Below are 21,632 nucleotides of genomic sequence, written 5' to 3'. Positions count from 1 at the left end.
TAATTGTGCTGAAAGACAAACATGAAACCAATGTTCCGCCTATTCTAGCTGCTTAGTGAAATTTCGTTTCGATAAAACCTTTTAAAAATTGAATGAAACTCGTTGAATTTGAAAAAGCGTGTGAAAGTTGGGTCCGTTCATTATCGCGGTTATCGCCCATTTCTTTGTTTTATATTTTTCTTACTAAACTGTTAAGACTGAATTTTTTGAAGAAAGAAGTAACTAACTAAAAGTACTAACAAAAGGAGGCTATGGATAAGCGATTTAAATGAAACTATTTCTTATGAAACTAGATAGAAAAATATTAGACACGTGACCCAACTTTTTTTAAAAAGTAAATGTTCTTTTCTGTCTTTGTTGTTGTTGCATGTTACGGTTATTAGGGTTATTATGTATTCATTAAATTCACTAATTTCGTGGTCCGCTTGACAAAAATGGCCATGAAAAATTATTTATAGATTAGGATAAAAAAGTTAGTATCACGAGCGGGATTGAAAAAGGAAAAAAGGAGGGAAAATACAAAAGGTGGGGTTGAGATGGGAAGTTGGTGTCCGAGTGGATCGAGGTCACGATAGCTCAAGTGGTAGAGTAGCGGCGTATCTAGCCGAAGATCGTGGGTTCGAATCCCGCTCGTGCCATTGATTTTTTTATCTCAACTAAAAACGTTAATTAATTGTAAGTTATTATGTATGTTTCACTTGGTTTTTTACCTGATATAAGAAAATTATATTTATATATATATATTGGTATATATTGGTCCTATTAACCAAAGTATTTTATAACTGATTTTTGATTTTTTATGGTTTTTATGCAAAGTATGGTTGAGTTGAAAAATTAGTTTTACGAGGGTGGTTCGAGCCCATGACATCTGAATTAGTACCCTTGCGTTTACTTCAAATACTTTATTACACATTACTATTTATGGCACATCTGGAAGTGACGACAGCTCAAGAGGTAGGCAGATCCGGATGTCGTCGGTTAGTCTCTCTCGTGGCATTAATTTTTCAACTCAACCACTCTTTTCATTAAAGAAAAAATTAAAATCAGTATTAAATGAGATTTAACTATTTGAAAAGTTGCAATAAAAAAGACGATTCCAGTAAAGCAGGTAAAAAAATTTCTTTACTAAAACAACAAATCGGATTCGTTTTGAAGACCATTTAAATCCATTAAATACGAATTTTTATGGAGATCAAAAGTTATAATTTTTTTTGGATACACCAAGGGCAATTATTGATCGCCGGTGTTTCTTTTAAAAATGCATAACTCTTCTGGATTTTATCCAAATTGAACGTTTGCGGAAATGTTGGAAAGCTCGATAATTCATCTTTCACGTTATATCAAAACTTTCTTTTTACTTCATTTTAAGTGTGAAAAAAATTAAACATTTTATTCAATTAGAAATGATAAATAATGGAGTGAGTGTGGTGTTCAATACTTTTTAAAAGGATAATTCCTNACTTTGGCAATTCATGTCGAGAGACGTGGTTGTAGAAGTCCTTCAACCTGATGATGAGCTAAAAGGCTCGAAATCCGGATCGTTGCAAAACAACTTACTGTGAGTAGGAACTATCATTTGAAAAAGTATTTTATTCTATTTATCCGGCTGTTATTTAATTACGAAGGCGGCGTTGGTGCCATTGCATGTTGATTCAAAATTTCTAAACCTGAGGGAACTGTCATTACATCAGTGCAGTGGTATCAAAGTTATGTCATTTCTGTGATTTTCGAATAAATCCCAAGTAGCAAAAAAGTTTACCGAAAAATATTTTGTGAATAACCAAAACTTTAGTCATTTTTTTTTTTAATGCGAAAACTGAATATTGCCTTTGTTTCTTGTGAAAAAATCCAATGAGCCCTAGGAGACATGAAAGTTTCAAAAATTAAATAACATTTTAATGGATGTATTTCAATATATATATAGAAAAAATAATTTAATAAAAAAAATAAATGATAAATAAAAAATATTTTAAAAAACCGACCAGGTGGTATAAGATGGATTTTTAAAAGTTTTCCTACCTTCAGTCATTCATAAGTAAATTCAAAAATTTTCGTCAGCACCCAGAAAACAATTTTTTTGCCCAAAAATCGCGAATAACTCGAAAACGGTTGAGAAATCGTGCAAAGTGGAAGGTTACTAACTGAAACGGACGACTTCCTTGCTCCACAGCTCAATTTGAAGATTTCATAACAGGTGGAAAATTTTACGTGTTTCCGAATTTTTAAATTTACTGATGAATGACTGAGGTTTGTGACCTTAGACTTAGTTTTAAAGCTTCTAAGTTGTCTGGACGTTTCATGTTGATCGGTGGAGTGGTTTCAAAGTAACCTTCATTTTTGTGATTTGCAAAAAAATTCTAAGTAAGGCAAACAAATTGAAGTAAAATATTTTTTGATTTTACGAAAATTTCGTATTATGTATTTTTTTCCACCAAACTTTGGTTCTTGCAAAAAGCTTCTAAACTTCTGTGGAAATTTCCTGCAGGTGTGGTTTCAGATAGATCATAATTTTTGTGATTTTTAAAAAATCGAAGGCAAGTTAAATCAAAATATTTTGTCAAAACAAATATAAAACTTGTATTGAAAGGTTTTTTTATTTCATCTACGATACCCTTGTAATTGTTGCTCTATTTTGACTTTAAATTATTATTATAGTTGTTTCAATAGTTTTGGTTTTAGTCTATAATTTTTGGTGTTTTTTCATTGGACTTGATTTCTTCAACTGACTTTTTCGACACCTACATAAGAATGAAAAGTTCATTCTTTTCAAACTTCATTAGATTATTTCCAATAGTTTAAATTGTGTCTAAATCGAGAGGGATCGGTCCCAAATGTCGGGCTCTCTTGTTTTAGTCAGATTCGAAGGACTGTTTTGAATTAAATATTCATCTCCAACTCTCCAAATGGATAGTGGAGTATATCAAGGTGTGCTGCTTTCCTTGTAACGAAGTTTTTAGACTTTTTCCCCATTCCCACAGGATTTTTTTTACCATTTGGACGTTTAAAATAGCCATCTGACTTACCTTAGAATATCAAGGCTATTATTACAAAATCTCTTCTTACGTGTGTGTATCCAAGAACATGGAAAACGATTAGTCTAAAGGACGCTCATCTGACATCTAACGATCGAGATAAGCCAGGGTCAAAAGGTGAAGAGCCGGGTTATTGCCAAGGGCGACCGAATTGCTGGGTCAAGGGCGATCCGTCGAGAGAAAATTCAGACGCCTGATACCGATTAAGGACGACCCAGGTTACAGGGTCAAGGCGAAGCGAATGCGACCGTCGGGACATTCACCTCACGTAAAATCTAGGCAAAAACTAAAGCGATTATACCTCAGATATGTACCTAATTAACTATGGTAGAACATAAAGACGGAAGCTAAAAGCTTCTAAGCTCAATAAGAGAGATTTTCCAAGAAATCGATTGGATTTGTTTTATCCTAAATTAGAAAGGTTGGTAAAGGGCGTAAATGTATAAGGAATAGTAGATACTCCACAGTAAGTTCGGTGACTTGTGCTTTCTCATGTGATGTGATGATGGAACCTCTGGATGAAGTTGCGGAACAGTCGATCGACGAAGAAGAAGTTATTGGGAACGAACGAGATGAGTTATTGCATTTCAAACTACCTATTGTTCGTGAATGAACTGCGTGAATCATTAGTAAAATGACTGCTGTATAAAAGAAACTGATAAATGTCTATTGTAAAAATCAAAATTAATTTTGGCGGTGATATTGAAAAAAGCTTTTTTTACAGTCAGTGGCAGTATATCAATTCGTGACCCTACCCTCACTGATCCGTCAATAGGAGGAGCTCAATTTGACTTCCTAAAAATNGAAGTCAATTGCAAGAGTTCAAATAACATCTTTTACAATCCTGATATATTATCTTATCAAAACAGAAAAGGAGCTCTAGTTGTTCCCTTAAGGATCCTGATACCCTCACCTGCTCAGTCAATAACAGGAGCTCAATTTGATCTTTTTAGAATTTTTATACTTTGGAGAGAAGTCAATTACAAGAGTTCAAATAACATACTTCACAATCCTGATATATCACCTTATCTAAAAGGAAAAGGAGCTCCATTTGCTCACTTCAAGATTCTGATAACCCTAACCGATCAGTCAATAACAGGAGCTCAATTTGATCTTTTTAGAATTTTTATACTTTGGAGAGAAGTCAATTACAAGAGTTCAAAAAACATATTTCACAATCCTGATATATCACCTTATCTAAAACGAAAAGGTGCTCCATTTGCTCACTTTAGAATTCTGATACTTCTCACAGATCAGTCAGTAAGAGGAGCACAATTACATCACCTAAGAATTCTTATACTTTCGAGATGAGTGAATCACAAGAGTTTTATTAACTTACTGCACAATCCTGATATATCTTCTTATCAAAGAAGAAAAAGAGCTCAATTTGCTCACTTCAATATCCTGATACCCTCACCTGATCAGTCAATTACAGGAAGTCACCCTATGGTTCAATCTTGAACCACTGAACAATGACTCTAAGCAATCAAGATTGTTCCTAGAATACTTCCCTGCGGAAAACGTAAAAAATAGTAAACGAAACTCACTTTAATCCAGCGATCCAAGCATAAGGACTTCTGGATGTGATAGTAGGCTTCGGAGAAAATGATTTTCAACCTGAAAAAGATACAGAGGTACCACACACGGTTATTTGCCATATGTATTGCATTTCTTAGTCGAATAAAAATTGAAATGTGTTGTTTAGTTGTTTAAAATTTGATTGTAGATTCAAGTTTTATCATCTATTAGCAAGTTGACTAAACTTCCAGTTGCTAGCCTTTTAATAATCTTTTTATTCATTTTATTAAGAACTGTGTTTCCAAGGGACAGGGAATCGTAAAACAAAACCCGTCAGCACTTTTAAAACTTGTACCAATACAAAATCCAACATTAATGACCGGCATGATAATGAAGCTACTTTACACTACATACATAAATTTGTACCTAGATGGAAGAAGAAAGTTTACTCTTCAATTCCAAAGAAGTTTTCTGTTAAGTCAACAACACAAAATTGAAATAGTTTTATTTTGTTTACCTTTTTGCTTATTTTTTTGAGAAAGGGTGGTTAGACTATAGTATTGGTTGTGACAATAATTACTAGAAAGAAGATATCTGTATTGATAAGGCTTTTAAATTTTATATATTTTTAAATAAATAATATTTATTAAGACAATCTTTATACTTTTTTCATAATAAATAACAATTATTGCAATTGATTGGCAATATAACAGCTCACTAGTGTATTAACTAAATTTTTGCTTAACACATAATATAAACAAAAATACAAATGACTGTTTCATTTACGCTCTGAACACACTCTATGATTTCTTGTAAAAAAAAATACATGACTGTAAAAATACACCAATTATTTTAACAAGGTAATAAAATACAATTCAAACGTGGCATTTACAAGAGATTCTTACCATTGAACAGTGTCAAATTATCTCAAAAATTATTCTCAATCTTTCTATCAGTCATTGAAAATCAGCAATGTTTAAAGTGTTTTAAACTACCTAATACATTGCAAATATAACACTATTTTTATACTACATAAACTATGAGGTTTTATTTGAGCAAACTATTGACTATTTGAACAAGCAGGTACCTGCTTACATATGTATATTTGTACATATATAATCTATATTATGTATGTATAAATATTTGATTTTGTATTCTAAAATGTAAACAAACTAGTTAAATTACAATCTAAAGTTGTTCATGTTGTTACTTAATAATTAATAAAAATAATTTGGCACTTTCAGCAACACAATTACTTTAAGTAAACTAAAATCACACTGTTTAGATATGAAACAAAACAATCAGTTTATTATTAAAGTAAAAAAATTATGTTACTAATAAAATCACAGATAGCACTGTACTATAATATATACAAGTAAAAATATACATTTCTTCTTACTATACTGGAGAGTTTTTTATTTTGATATCAATCGTAGAATAAGCTCTTGAGTTAACCAGCAGGCATCGCCTCCAGAGGCGAGAGAGCCCGATAAAATAGAAGAAAGCTCCGACGATGAGCATTAGCACGCTGAAGAAGACTTGATAGGGCTTGATAACATTAACCATGAAGTAGAGTACATAGTAAATCTTTGGCGGGAGACCCATCTGCTTCTGTAAAATTAAAAATGATCACATTTTATTTTTAGTGATGGGTTTTAGTGTGAAAAGGAATCTGAGCCTTACATATTCCAACCAGAACATTGGCAAAGCCACATTTGAGAATCTTTTCAGACTTGGGAAATAGCTCATGTCGTGCATTATCAAACTGCTCTGACTCCGAGCCCATGCAGTCAATGGAACACCTGTGTTCTGCGTTGTAAGAAGAAAAAAATGTTAAATTTTTCACTTAAGTAAAATATTTATATTTTCTTTTTTTTGTATAAAAATAACTTACGGGTTCGATGAGTGCGACTGAACCATGTTTCTCCCAGTTGGGAGAAAGACCTTCCAGTTTCTCCGTTACCTTCGGGTCTGCATACATAAAGTGTGGGAATGAAGAGGCAATCGGAAAATCTGTTTAAAAAATATATTTACATACATTACTAATAAATTAATTATCTTTTAATAAAGAAATTAAATAAATAAATGGCAGGAAATGCAGTGATTTGAGGTTTGATTCGGATTACTCATATCAATGTTATAGATTAACTAAATATGGTTTTTAGTTGAGATAAAAAAGTCAATGGCACGAGCGGGATTCGAACCCACGATCTTCGGCTAGATACGCCGCTGCTAAAGCTCTAAAGCTCTCAATGGCCGTTTGATTTGTCGCCGAGAATCAAATAGATTACACGAGATTTGAAAAATGGCAAAAAGGAGGGAAAATTCGAGAATCAAATAGATTACACGAGATTTGAAAAATGGCAAAAAGGAGGGAAAATTCAAAAGGTGTGGTTGAGATGGGAAGTTAGTGTGCGAGTGGACCGAGGTCACGATAGCTCAAGTGGTAGAGCAGCGGCGTATCAAGCCGAAGATCGTGGGTTCGAATCCCGCTCGTGCCATTGACTTTTTTATCTGAACTAAAAACCTTAATTAATTGTAATATATTAATTGGCCAAGTGGACCACGAAATTATTGAATTTACATATTTTTATTACTACACTGTACAGATTTTAAAGTTTTATGGACAAAAAAATGCTTACCTATTTTAATTTATTTGTGAAACTTAAAGTGTGAAAATGTTCATTTACAAGCCTTGTTTTGTTTTTTATTGTATATATTATATGTATGTATTTTATTATTTTGCAAACAAAATGCATGTTGTATTTGTACGGAACACGCTTAATAAATATTTTTTCAAAATTCAATTGTGATATACCACAAGGTTCTGTTATGAGCCCATAGTTGTTTTCTAGCTATTAATGACCTGCCTTTTAATGGACTTAATATTGTTTTCAGATTGTATCGAATCTGTCAAAAATATAAGAGAAATTGTAAAACTGCATGTCACTAAATTTGATTATTTTAAAAAATTTAATCTAGACCAAAAGCTACCATTGACTGATAATATTTTTCAACTTTGGAAAAGGTCTCGTTCTCTGTTATTATAAAAAAAGTACAAGAGGAAAAGCCATTTTATTATTAAAATGAGTTCCAATTGGACAATTCATATGCAAATACTTTATTTATCGGTTGTTATTGTCAATTCATATCAAATAAAAATAAAACCTCCGAGTATTGGATACGTAATGGGTTTCCAAAGTCTAATTTGTACGATAAAGAACGAGAAAAACGTAAAAATCACAAAAAAGAAAGAAAATGCATTGCGCTACTCCAACTACAATAAAATTCATGAAATGATATCATGGATGATCGTTAAGTTGCGTGTGAATATATTTACGTCCACTTTGAAACGACATCGTGTAGGTTGGGGATGCATTATTCATGAATGCCTACTTCTTTGTGCACTTGTCTCTTTCAAACCATTAAAAAACAATTTGCCGAATATTCCTAATTAAAAAAATATATATGCAATATTAGAAATCCGTAAATTTAGAATATTTAAATTAAAATTTGCTAACTGAATCAATAGTGGTATAAAAATAAAAGTGCGGGTTTTATTAGTTGAATTTTTGAATTAAAAATAAAATGAGATTAGAGAAACTATTATTGATCTGAACTAATAATATAGAAAAACGAGATATTAAAAAAATTACTATTGATGAAGAACAAATTTATAAAGGGATTTCTAAATTGATTGCCCATGAGTATTTAATTTTTGAAAATTAAGCATTTGGGATAAATAGTACTAAAAATCTAGTTTCACGTAGATGAAATTAGAAGTACATTTATTAAAAAAAACCATTAATAGTATCATTTGAAAGACTTGATCTTTCCGTATTTACAACAACAAAAATAAATGTCTGATTTAAATTATCTCGATTTTTATGTCCTTAATTGGAAGGACACGTCTTGATTTAGCTCAAATTAGAGGGTGAAGTAACTTATAATAAATAATTATATTTTAGTACTAACAAGTGTTTAGAGCTTATTTTCAGTACCTATAAAATAGATAATGTCGCAAAGGGTGCGTGGTTTTCTCCCACACTTGCAGGTCAAGTTATAAATGATCTAATAATAAGGAAAATTCCGTTTATGATTTATTTATAATCGTCCCTAAATCTTTAGAAAATAAAGATAACACCTAGCATAAAGCCAGTGAAACCGCTGTGCAAAGCAAAGGTATAGGCTTTCTGACTACCAACTTGATAGTAATGCTAAAAAGTTGGAAAATATCGGAAAATAAACGCTGCACTTGGTCATAGACTATACAAACAGCACCTACTGAAGGATATCCCAAGGAGGGTACTATCGCCACTTCTTTTTTTGATAGTAGTAGATGAAAGTAAATAAGTAAAATGCCATGTCAGCTGGGTGGGTGTTTTTCACTTTTCACCGGATGACTATCGACAAGGACCAGGGGCTGAGTTATGGAAAGTTTTGACAATTACGAGTTATTGCGCGGCCCTTGTAAGAAGGAAGTTGACCATCAGGGCCCAGCAGTTTTTGCTTTTCTTTACCACCCCTTCCCTAGTTTGAAATCGGTATAACAGAGGATGATTTGATAAGCAAAGTGAGTCAAATCCAGGAGGCAATGAACTCGAGGACTCAGTAATTGCCAGAGTCAGTCGGAGACAGAAGCCGAGACACTACATCGACTGTCCAAGACCGATACGAGCAGAATAGAGTCGACTGTCGAGGGTTTCAGAAAATTTGAACAGGAGAACAGACTTAGTCAGCCAGAATCGCGGAACTCAGTAGGAGCACCCAGTCAACCCGAGGAAACAGAGCAGTCAAGTAACCAACTCCGCCTGGGACTCAGCCAGCAAGGACCAGCCATTGCTACAAGTCAAATAGAGGCGACTTTCGAGGATCCAAGAAGTTGCAGGAAGAAGGTCGTGGAAATTGCTGGATGACATGGTATTGACGAGTTTCGTTTGGGTCAAGTCCTCTTGTGAACAAGCCCATTCCGAAGTTAGAGTCATGGCTGACTTTTCTTGACTTTTTGCTTGACTGTTCCCATGCTAACATGGGCCAGTGTAATAATAAATGTGTATGAATATCTCTTGGTTTATTGTATTTTTGAACCCTACATTCCCGTACACAAAATGTAGTTAAGCGCGTAAGCTGGATATACTATTATCGTTTGGAGCGTCAGTGCCCGCTTTTATGATATATCACACAGTTTAACACAATGAGCGCTTTGAAAAAGACTATGATACTGTACAGTTCCGTACGACAATGGCCAAAACCCCAGAAATAGAAGGGAATAGCGCCTCTTCATGGCCTGCTTATAACCCTAATATTACGCCATTAACTTACTGCCCACAAATAGCGCTTCGAATGCATCAACACGATGATCCAAAACATTGGTCACACAAAATAAATTCTTTTCAATTAATTAAGGTTTTTGGTTGAGATGAAAATTGAAAAATGGCAAAAAGGAGGGAAAATTCAAAAGGTGGAGTAGAGATGAGAAGTTAGTGTCCGAGTGGATCGAGGTCACGAAGCTCAAGTGGTAGAGCATCGGCGTATGTAGCCAAAGGTCGTGGGCTCGAATCCCGCACGTGACACTTACTTTTTTATCTCAATCAATACCTTTCATAAATATTAATTAATTGAAAAAAGGTAATTGGTCAATCGGACCACGAACTGTAATGGATTTAATAATTAAACTGAAGTATATCTTCACAAAAGCTCTCCGTGGTTATTTCATTTGTCGCCGAGAATCAAATAGATTACAGGACATTTGAAAAATGGCAAAAAGGAGGGAAAATTCAAAAGGTGGGGTTGAGATGGGAAGTTAGTGTCCGAGTGGATTGAAGTTACGATAGCTCAAGTGGTTAGAGCAGTGCCGTATTTAGCCGAAGGTCGTGTGTTCGAATCCCGCTTGTGACGCTGACTTTTTAAGTAAAGGTAAGTGAGATTTTTTGATAGAAGTTTAGGGTTGTTCGTTTTGAAATCCAAACTGTTTTAGAGAATTTGAGGAAATTGTTATTATTAAAACAAGTATCTTTTTAAATAAAATTCGACGGTAAAAGCGTTGAACGAGTTGATATTAGAAGTCTTGATGTAGAAAATTTGACGAAAATATCAACATAATAATAGAAAATAAAAACTGTAAAAATACTAAACAACTGAACATAATGAAAAATACTAAAAACATGCGTGTTAATGGAAAAAAAACTGAAGGAATCATTCTTGATGTCCCTGAAACCCTCGTCATTCCCGCTAAAGTTTAAAATAATCATTGAACTTTGTTTATACCTTTTTACAAAAAAAAAAACGAGGACAAAATGATTTACCCGAATTATCTATCATCTTGATAAAATTATGTAATCAGGAAGAACCTAACGATTAAAAGGGATCGATTTGGGGAGCAAAAGATAATCATATAAAGACGTTGATTTTTTCCGTTTAAATATTTGAATAAGTACATCAATTAATAGTGCAAAATTATAATTTATTTTCGTACTATTAGCAAGACCGGAACTACAGTTACACAACGTTTGCAGAAATTATCGGCAGCTGGCAGTTTAATTACAACTCATTAGATCACGTGTACGATATATGAAAAATTGACTTACTGTAATAGCAAGGTGAGACGTCACTTAGACCGGAAAGCAGAGTCGGGTAGGAACTGTCCCTGTAGCACTCTTCCTGTCCTTCAGGTGGTCTGGCGAAAGTCGTGTTAGGAAGCTCAAACCTATAAGTCTTTACTCCACGGACAATGACATCCCCTAAAACAAGTTTGTCATAAAATTCAAATAAATAAATTCTCCTACGAATAAAACCGGAAGGCCTGAAACACATTTAAATCTCTTTTCTCCGAACAGACTGTATCCTGCTCAACAACTCAGTTTAGTAGGCAACTCTGACTTCTATTTTATAATTTTTAATTAGATAAATAATTCAATCATAGTTCAATAAATATAAAGTTATGCAATGACTTAGGAATTTAACCAATTTTGCAATCAGATTGCAAATACTTTTTTTCTTTTGGTTTGAACATTTACCACTGTAGAAACAACTATAAGTAAATATAATGACTGCAATAAAAAAATGGACTCTAGGTTGCTAATGCATATAAGCACACACTTATTACTCGTTATCATTTAGACTGAGTTGACGGAGCCACTGGCGTTTTATTCCGCACTGAGGACTCTAAAAAAAGGCTGAGGAGAGGTGGTTTGCTAAGCCATAAGGATGATGTTGAGTGAAGAGTGTAATTAGTCATGTTGGGATTTTTTGGGATTTTTTTGAATATTGGGAATGTCATTGATGGTACATGTATTATATAACTGCCAAGTTTTCGACCTCTTTATTTAGCCTTCATCTGGGCTCTACAGTACAGCATCAAAACCTTTGGTATTTTATGACTAATTATACACAACAAAAGTTTGAAAACGATTTTTGGACAGGAAAGATTGGATTCAACATCGGGGAGTGCGGTGTCAGATAGTTAGGGCGTCCGAGTATTTGTCATGCTACCGGTCCTCGATTCGAATCCCAACCCGTGGCTTTTTATAATTGAGAATAATTACAAGCCGTGTGATTTGGGACATAGAAAGGATCGTTTCTAACACAACGGATGGTTTTGGACGGAAGGTCTACCTTTCACAAACAAAATCTGCTTTATATTAGTGAAGGAGATGGACTGATGGGTTCAGCTAAACATTTCAATATCCTTCCCGTCAAAACTCCTTGATGCTGCTTCATCCAACGAAACTATCCTTACAGACCTAAATATTTCTTTTTTTTCCAGATGCAGTACTCTCTCGTTAACGCAAGTTTCATAAATGCTTTTCAACCACCACCAAAAATTCTCAAATCCAGAAACTCCCATCCGGACAAATTCCCTCAAACCAGGGATCTCCTAACCAGCGACAGTGACACAAGTTGTCATAATGGATAGGTTTTTTTTTAGGAGGAAGTTGATAATGTGTTTGAGATCGGATAAAGAGAAGACTGGGAAAACGTTCATCTGGTTTGATCTGTTCCACTTCAGTCTGTATTTTGTGAACCAGGTAAGTTAGATGAACGTATTGTACTTTAAATTCACTAATTTCGTGGACCGCTTGACCAATTAATACATTACAATTAATTAAAGTTTTTAGTTGAGATGAAAAAAAGTTGATGGCACGAGCGGGATTCGAACCCACGATCTTCAAACCTCACCTTTTGAATTTTCCCTCCTTTTTGCCATTTTTCAAATGTCGTGTAATCGGATTGGATTCAAATGAAATAGCCACGGAGAGCTTTAGTGAAGTGTACTTCATTTTAATTCATTAAATTACACGACATTTGAAAAATGGCAAAAAGGAGGGAAAATACAAAAGGTGACGTTGAGATGGGAAGTTGGTGTGCGAGTGGATGTATTGTACTTTTTCTACTTGTCGTTCAAGATCCTTCGCCTCGCTGTATACACATCTGGTAATGAGTTGTTTGTTGTGGTATGTTTGGCAGTACATTGTAAGTTTTGTCCTCATATTTGAGGACAAGGAGAGGTTTTTCAGGTACATTAAGTTGAAAACACTAAATATTATTTCTATACAAGCAGGATTGAAGTCACGATAGGTCAAGTGGTTACAGCAGCGGCATGTTGAACCAAAGGTTCGAATCCCGTTCGTGACACTTGCTTTTTCATCTCGACAAAGACCTTAGATTGAAAGTATAACCTTCACATTGAGTGAACATTGAACAGGTTACAGTGTAAAGGAGTGTTGCCACTGGGCAATCTTTGTTAAACGAGATTCAAATGACTAATTCAACATATATGAATATATTTACTTAATACAATATTTGTAGTTGAAAATATCAAATAAATGTAATATATAAAAAATTATTAACATTACACAACTTATTCAGAACCTTTTCATGAATGAACCTTTGAAAATTCCATCAATTCTAGTATCATAATTTAAAAAAGTAATAATTTTATTCAAAAAGTAATGTCTATATTAGAGAATAAATTAAATATACTTTTTATTCAACACAGCTTCCTCTTGTAGAACTTATTTCTTAAATTTATTTACTTAACCTTGACATTCTGAGGCGAAAAACAAAATATGCAAATAGAAATGAAAAAGCGGTGTATCTTATTATCTGTTCATCAACCCCCATCAGACCTCAGAAAATATGAGAAAAGAGAAATGATACTTTTATGTTTTTGTTTATGAAATGCTCACCGGTGTAATACAAAGGGACGGCTCTGCATATGGTCTTTCTCAAATAGTATATGGTATCTTCTTTACGGATGTCCTGGTGGTACGAAACCCCTTCTGAAGAACCTTGGACGGAATCGCACGTCTCGTTCGGCCACACTTGCATCCCCGGGGCACCGTTGTACTTGTCGATTTTGAAAAACTCCCTCGGCCCGTTGTCCACGCCGATTTTGACAGTGACCCTGTCCTCGAAGCTTTTATATATCTGCGGAAATGTTTTTCTGTCATAATTAGCTTCAGTCTTAAACGTTCGGTTTATAAAAGATTTTAATATTCTCGTTACTGACGCTGACTATTTGCCAGACCTGTCTACCTTGTAATACATTTTTTAACGACTATGAATTAGTAAATTGATGCCTGATGTGATGGCAAGTTTCGTAACTGAGATTTTCGGTCGACAATTGCCTATGACTGTTTAATCGGTACTAGATTGCCCGAATAGAGGGTTATGTTTTATTTATGGTCATAATTGTTATAATGGGGCAATATGATTTTTTTATTTACTCAAGAATTTACGCTTACGAAATTTCAATATCGAATTGACGATTGTGATTAATTAACATTCAATGTCTTTAAAATCGAAATTTCTGCCTATTATTTCATCATAATTAGCCTGAATTTATTTATATATGCCTGATTTTCGAAAATAGAAGATATTAGTGGTTAATGGTCAAATGTTAAATTTATTAATAAGACGAAAGACGTGGAGTGCACTTTACGATTGCCAATGGTTTGATCTTGACCTTAACCTGCTTAACTTTCAGTAATAAGTACGGTGAAGCAACGTTGTCAACGCCCGGTTCTCCTTGCATTGAAATGGATCTTTCCAGGCGTTGTAATTTTTTCCCCCCAATTATATTATATATCTAGTCTAGTTTTAATTTTTTCTCAGAGCTTATAATATACCCAACATTCTTCAATTTAGTATGTATTAGGTTGGCAAATAGTGATTTTACATAAATGTAGGACAAGTTCATCGACAGGTTCTGTATTAGAAACTCTAGCCGAAATCCAAGTTGTTCGCTGGAATCTATGAATAATCAAAATTCCAGCCACTCGAGAAGCGCGTCGGAAATGACTCGGTAGAAACAGGTTGACTTATGTTAATCAATAATAACACAAACGTTTACCTGATTTAGAATTCCGACATTGTCTGTTGGCATAAAAGAAGGAAAGAGAGAGATCCCGAGACGAAGAACTGGATCCGTGAAGTTCCAGAAGTACTCGTCGACCGTTACCTTCGAAAACGGCTTCGAACCGGCCCTGTTGGTTATCATCTTCAGGCCTAGCTTCGTGATGAATGCCGCGTCCGATATGTAAGAAGATGCGCCCTGAAATCAAAAAATAAATTACACCTTTCAAAATTAATCGGTTCTCTTAGATTAAAGTCTTAAAAATCGAATTAGGAAAGACTGGTTGGAAAGGTTTAATCAATACACAACAGCATGTAATAAAGTCAGGTATGGAGTATGTGTATGCCGGTAGAACATAAAGGACAGATTTATACGACATAAGGTTGACAAGGGTACTTTTAGGAATTTGGCGGAAGATGTTTTCTATGATTAAGTCATCAATCATTAAAAATTTTACCTTAAAACTCCTAAAATCCTTCAAAACTACCCAAAAAATGACTTTTTTTTACGAGGGTTCTCAACAGCAGAGGTTATATCAACCCTCGGGGTGCCGGTGTTTTTGAAAAAAGCCCATTTGTGAGTATGTCGGGTTCGAATGTAGGGCCGCTGGATTCGAACCTGGGACCTTTACATTACAGTGATGAGCGCCTTGTCAACGCCTAAACTCTTGCGGCCACCGACGCCCCTATCATCATACTCATTGGAAACACTCTTACATCCGAATATTCCCCAAAACCAACACAATTCATTGACCTACTTCATATCGACCAATAAGTCTACTATCTATTTGGTAAAAAAAAATTATAAAAGCTCCTATTTAAAATAATTTGATCCTATATGATTAAAGGGTAGATAAAGGATTTAAAACACGTGGGCGAATTTTGATTTTGTCCACGTGTGTATCAATTAAAAGGAACTTAAACTGTTGATTATTACGGTCAATTAATGCCAAAGAGAAAAACGAAATATCTGTACACTATATGCAATCTAAATACTAGACCGTTTAGTAGCTGTGCTCAACTGTAAATGTAACATCGGGGGCATACCTACACGCTCTCTATTTGGAGCCAAGAAATGACACTCTTCGATTGAATGGGCCACATCGAGTAACCTTTGCCTACATACCGGACACAAATGTGGGCTAGCTTTAACTAATCTTATTTAGGGCCTATATATTTCTTAATATTTTACCTCAACGCTTTTACACTACGCATTCAAACTAATAAATACATTCAATCTTAAAATATACAAAAAACAAACATAAAACAGCTCTATTTCTTCCAAAAATGAAACTGGGGACCCAAACAGTCGCTGGTGATCTCAACTGCAAATCTCATATCGGGGGGCATTCCTACACGCTCTCTATATGGAGCCAAGGAATGACACTCTTCCACTGAATAGGCCACATCGAGCAACCTTTGCCTACACACCCGACACAAATTCGGGCTTGCTTAAACTAATCTTATTGAGGGTCAATATAGTACTTAATGTTTTACCATCAACGCTCTCACACCTACGTATTTAAACTAATAAATACATTCAATCTTAAAATATACAAAAAACAAACATAAAACAGCTCTATTTTTTCCAAAAATGAAACTGGGGACCCAGACAGTCGCTGTGATCCCAACTGCAAATCTCATATCGGGGGGCATTCCTACACGCTCTCTATACGGAGCCAAGGAATGACACCCTTCAATTTTGTAGTCCGCATCGATCACCTTTCTCTACATGCCGAGCACAAACGTAGGCTTTGGCCCTAACTAATCTAATTCAGGGTCGATGGGCACTCAATATTCCATCATTCACGCTAATAAATACTTTCGATATTAATATTACAAAAGGAAACAGAAAACGAGATATCTATCTGTACTATATGCAACAAAACAACCCTGTTCCATCCAAAAATCTGAACCTACATGCTGCCGCTCACAGAGGCACTTGCTGGTGGCCTCAACTAAAAATCTCATCTCGGATGGCATTCCTACACCGTCTCTATATGGAGCCAAGAAATGATATCTTCACATTCTGTAGAGCACATCGAGCAACTCAAATTATTTTTTTAATTCCACAAATTAGTAAGTTGTTTTGTTATTTTTCAATGTACTTAATTACATTTTTATCGTTTTTTACAACACACTTTTTACTGCAACTACAAAAAAATAATTGACGTTTTCAACATAGTTTTCACAGGAGGTGTAAAACCGCTTTTTCTACTAAGTTTTCTATGGAAATTAATTAGGTTTATTGCTGCTTAATTAAACTAGGTTAATTTTTACTATAATTATTTTACCAATAGAACTAGGTTTGGTACAATAATTGTATCCATCTTTGGATTGAGCTTATTCAATTCCGGAAGGAAAATCGCTTTTCTCAGCGCCGTGTAGCTGAGTGTGTTGTTGTTATTTTTAACAACGTCATTGTGGTATAGTTTTTCCCTGAAATTAAAAAAAAATTGAGCCAAATATTCATATTTCTTCAAGGTAAACAAAATATATAAACAATTCAATTTTACCTGAAAATGTAAGGGCCGATTTCTTGTACGATCAACTTGTCCGCCGAGCCGTTCATGAACTCCTCGGAGTTGGTGTAGTTGAACACGTAAGCGCTCAGGAGGACTTCGTCCGGCGGGTTCTGCCACCAGTCGTAAGCCGGGAGTCCTTTCATCATCCTCAACCTCTGCGAGACATTAGACAAAGATAAGAAATCGTTTCCAACAAGAATTTACTTAATTTTAAATGTACCTCACGTAATATCAGGTCGAAAGGTTTCCAGATTAACGACACCATACCAAGAGTTGTGAGAAAACTGCCAAGAATTAGAAAAAGAAGGTAACCTACAGAAAAATTGGTTCGGTTTAATTTACTGCCAAAACTCCTTTCAAACTTTACACATTAATTGTATGTATTTAAGTATATTTAAAAGGTTTTTTCGAATCAAAATTCAGGTTCGTAAAGTTAAGTCTCAGATAATTGACATAGAACTTGGTGGAAAAGTAGATCCAGAGATTCTAGTTTATCTTCTATAATCTAAATTTATTTTCTTTATCTTATCAATCACATGACACCCTTTTTTTAATACTATGTATATACAAGATAAATATACATTGAGAAAATAGTTTAGATAATTATGTTTAAATATAGTCAAATATGATAGATCTGTCAGACCATAAGGCAGTGGGCTAAGAAACTCGCCAGTGCTGGAACTCTCTTTTATTTAGTTGGGAGGGTTAAGATAGGTCAGGAAGCCACCTTGGTCTTAGTCGGCGTGGAAATATGCTTAGCCAGCAGTGGGCTAAGGTGGAGGGATAGTTTAGAATGGAAATTGAGGAAGCGTGTTCGGAAAAGATCTTTTACTTTGAAATGAAAAGATTGGATCAGATGGATGTTGTAGGATTTGATCTAAATCAGTCTGATGAAGTTTTGTAAGCGTCAGTTTGTTATGTATGCTTGTTAAGTGCTTTAAATCTTGTATGTGGATTCCATGTAAGTTTATGTAAGTAAAGCCCAAGGTAGCGACTTGGTTGGTTGTATTTCCTAGTTGTTTGTTCACGGGTGGGCAGGTCTAACCTTTGATCTAACTATTTGCTGGATTTTTTCTCCGTTCTACCTGATCCGCCACCTAATGCACCAGTCGGTAATGAGGTACAGATGTCGGATTGCTGTAGATATGTCAGCAGTGTAGATGGTGAAGAGGATTGGACCTAGGATACTTCCTTGTGGAACGCCAGCCGATCTCACTTTCAACCATCGACAACAAGGACTTAAGAATAAGAATGTAAGAATTATTATAACGTTTTAGCTTCTAAAGGAAGTCGGGGTGCCACGCTGGAACGCTTCCATGCCCGGACGGCTGTACTGTTTATTTGTTGTACTATTGTTTATTTTCCAAAGATACCGTACCGATTACTTTCAAGCAATGCTGAATAGTAGAATGAAGGGGTTGAATCCAAATTGCTGGTTAGGAATTAGGTTTCAGAGTCGAATATGAAAATTAGTCTCTTGAAGAGAAAACGTTCAATGATTTTGGTTAATATAGGAAGGGGGCTTATTGGTCTATAAAAGATGAGGCAGAGGAGAATATTTATGGTTTTGGTATCGTGGTTATTAACAATAGTTTCCACTCAAGGTCTCAGAGCGATCTCCGAAGCGTTCAGGACCAGTCCCTTGGCCAGTCTGTGCTGTGAGCTGGGTGTATTGCCTCCCGAACTACGGAGAGAGCAGCTCACCCTCAGTTACGCGGTCGGGAATCTTGCCAAGCCGTGGCATCCTCTAGCAAGGACGATTCTTGAGTGCCGGTACAGAGCCGTCTATGACATACTTCGCTCGGGACGCGACCCATCGGGATTCGCTTAGGCGAGGCCTTAGGGAGGTCTGGACTGGCTCTGGGGACCGTGCTTCGGCTGGGCGACCGACCGACACCTCCCTGGACCCTTCCTGCCGTCCTCGTCCGTGACGATCTGGCGTGCTTGCCCACACCTCTATAAGACTAAGTTCCTTGAACTTAGGAACAAGTACGCCGGTTTTGGTCTAGTCTTTACAGACGGGTCCAAGACTGGCGATGGTGTGGCCTGTGCCGTGTATAGCAAAGGAGTTGCCACCTTCTGGTCGCTGCCGCCCCTTTGCAGCGTATACACGGCAGAACTGTAGGCGATCTGGCACGCTCTCGAGGCGGTGCTGACCGAGGACGGATCTGCCTTCCACGTCTGCACCGACTCTCTGAACGCTGTTTAGGCCCTACGAGACGGGTTCTCTGTGGAAACTCTCGTCGTGCTGCTGATGGAAAAAATCGCCGAGTTGAAGCGCGAAAAACGGTGGTTGTTGTCTGGATCCTCGGACACGTCGGGCTGGAGGGTAATGAACGTGCGGACGAGGCGGCAAAGGCCGGGACATCCACCCTCAAGCGACCAGGCCCTCTGACGCCAAGCTAGCAGTAAAGACCATGATAAAAGAAAGATGGTCAGTAGGCCGAGTCGTCCGAGAGGCTTTGCGCGTCAAGAGCACGATTCGTAGATGGCGCCCCGAGAGCCTGAGCCGGAAACAAGGAATCGTCCTTACGCGATTAAGAATAGGCCATACACGGTTGACACACGGCCCCTTATGCAGAAAAAGGTAGCTCGATGTGTCCCACATACTGGAAACATGCCATGCCTTGGCACCCTACGGGGAGCGGGTAGGCATGCCATCCAATCTGAAAATGGTACTCGACCACTGCAGCGAGTTTCCGGGTCCCCTGTTCCGCTTTTTAGGGGAAATTGGGTTTTTTTATTGTATATAATATGTCTTATGTGTTATGTTTCTATACGTTTTGTCTGAGTGCATGTATTTATTAGCGTGAATGGCGAGGGGTGAGGGTGAAATATAACATCATCATCGCCCCTCGAACGTTGAGAGCGTATGAGTGTGTGTTCGGGGTCGATGGCGGAATATTTATAAAAGTACTCCATCGACCCCAATCTAGATTAGTTTGAGTACAGGTCGGTGGAGGAATATCAAGTATTCCACCGACCAAATGGAATGAGTGTATTGTATGTATGTATTTATGTGTATGAATGTATTTATTTGTATGAATGTAGTGTTTGAAAGTGTAAATAGAATATTGACTAGTTTGGGGCTTAAAATGACCTAGATGTCGGAAGCCCCAGTAAAAAAAAAATGTTTCCACTCTATGCTGGAATAGGTTATGCAAAATCTTACGTTGTAAGTTGTAGTGCAAACTATTGCTTTTTTAGGAAGAAAAATTTATATGATTTTGCGGGGGTAAAAAGATTCTAACCCGAGGGTTTGATTTCGGAAAGGCATAAAATTTGAGTAAGAAGAAAAGGTTTACTTTGCGTAAGGCGTCTACAGTGAAAAATATGGTAGTGGGTTCCGTCAGCAGTTGATTAGGTTTGATTAATAAACGAAATACTAATTAACTCAAAAACCTCTCACTTAGACGGTTGGTAATTTATTCATTTTAAGGCATGACCGTCTCACCCTGAACTTCTTGGTCGACCTGAAGCAGTTCCAGAGCAAAAAGACTTCCTTTCAGTCCCCACCTGGAAGTTTCCGGATTTTATCCGCTCGTAATCCCTCTCAAGGTGGAGTTTTATTATATTGCATTTGGTTTCAAGGAATTGTACTGTTGTCATATGAAAAACATGGAAAATTTTTATATGCCCAATCCTAACAGTTGATCATGTCCAACCATGACATCCAAGGAGAACGACAATTCCGACGGTGCACTTTTGTTTCTTACATTGACCCAAAGATTATTTTTTGTTTAAATTTGCATTAACAGGAACAGATTGTAATCGCACAATGTCTAGCCATGTAAGACTCGGCCTCCTTCCGTTGTGGGTCAAAACGTGCCCATTCCCAGTCTTCCGGCTTCCTAAGGGAATTCACAGACAGCGAATAAACTGATTCAAGTAAATTCATAATCTTCAAGTCGAGGGCGCCCTTGAAAAAAGTTAATGGAGGCTCGTAATCGCTATAGCACTACTGTTACACGCTCCATTCAACTGCTGTCACACTACTCTCCAATTAACGGTCCATTACCTCGTCTTTGTGAAAGCATAGAATGAAATCTATCTACAGACGTGTGTAATTCACGAGGGAAAACGAGAAAATCAACATGTTATGAATTTTTTCCGCTGTCCTTTGTTTTTTCAGAAAGAATCTTTTTCTGACCTTGCCAACCACCCTTGGCTCACTAACGTCATAGCCATATTAAGTGCACAC

The 21,632-nt window shown here is 36.1% G+C and overlaps 1 protein-coding gene across 2 annotated transcripts in view; it reads right to left on the bottom strand.

The window, feature by feature from the left end:
* Positions 1 to 5,126: 5,126 nt before the first annotated feature.
* The window catches only part of LOC106666491 (scavenger receptor class B member 1-like), a 54,672-nt gene continuing 38,166 nt past the window's right edge, over positions 5,127 to 21,632 (bottom strand). For both annotated transcript variants that reach the window (XM_014393728.2, XM_014393727.2), the window contains exons 3-11: positions 17,652 to 17,743; positions 17,423 to 17,586; positions 17,201 to 17,345; positions 14,905 to 15,105; positions 13,739 to 13,979; positions 11,138 to 11,290; positions 6,445 to 6,563; positions 6,234 to 6,359; positions 5,127 to 6,161 (exon numbers count right to left, since the gene is read on the bottom strand). In XM_014393728.2, the coding sequence (XP_014249214.1) occupies positions 5,949 to 6,161; positions 6,234 to 6,359; positions 6,445 to 6,563; positions 11,138 to 11,290; positions 13,739 to 13,979; positions 14,905 to 15,105; positions 17,201 to 17,345; positions 17,423 to 17,586; positions 17,652 to 17,743 (1,454 nt within the window). In that variant the 3' untranslated portion in view covers positions 5,127 to 5,948. The remainder of the gene's footprint in view (positions 6,162 to 6,233; positions 6,360 to 6,444; positions 6,564 to 11,137; positions 11,291 to 13,738; positions 13,980 to 14,904; positions 15,106 to 17,200; positions 17,346 to 17,422; positions 17,587 to 17,651; positions 17,744 to 21,632) is intronic.

This window comes from Cimex lectularius, unplaced genomic scaffold (assembly GCF_000648675.2).
Source record: "Cimex lectularius strain Harlan isolate CLEC.00 unplaced genomic scaffold, Clec_2.1 scaffold289, whole genome shotgun sequence".
NCBI lineage: Eukaryota > Metazoa > Arthropoda > Insecta > Hemiptera > Cimicidae > Cimex > Cimex lectularius.
This window is presented reverse-complemented; position numbering and strand designations above follow the sequence as displayed.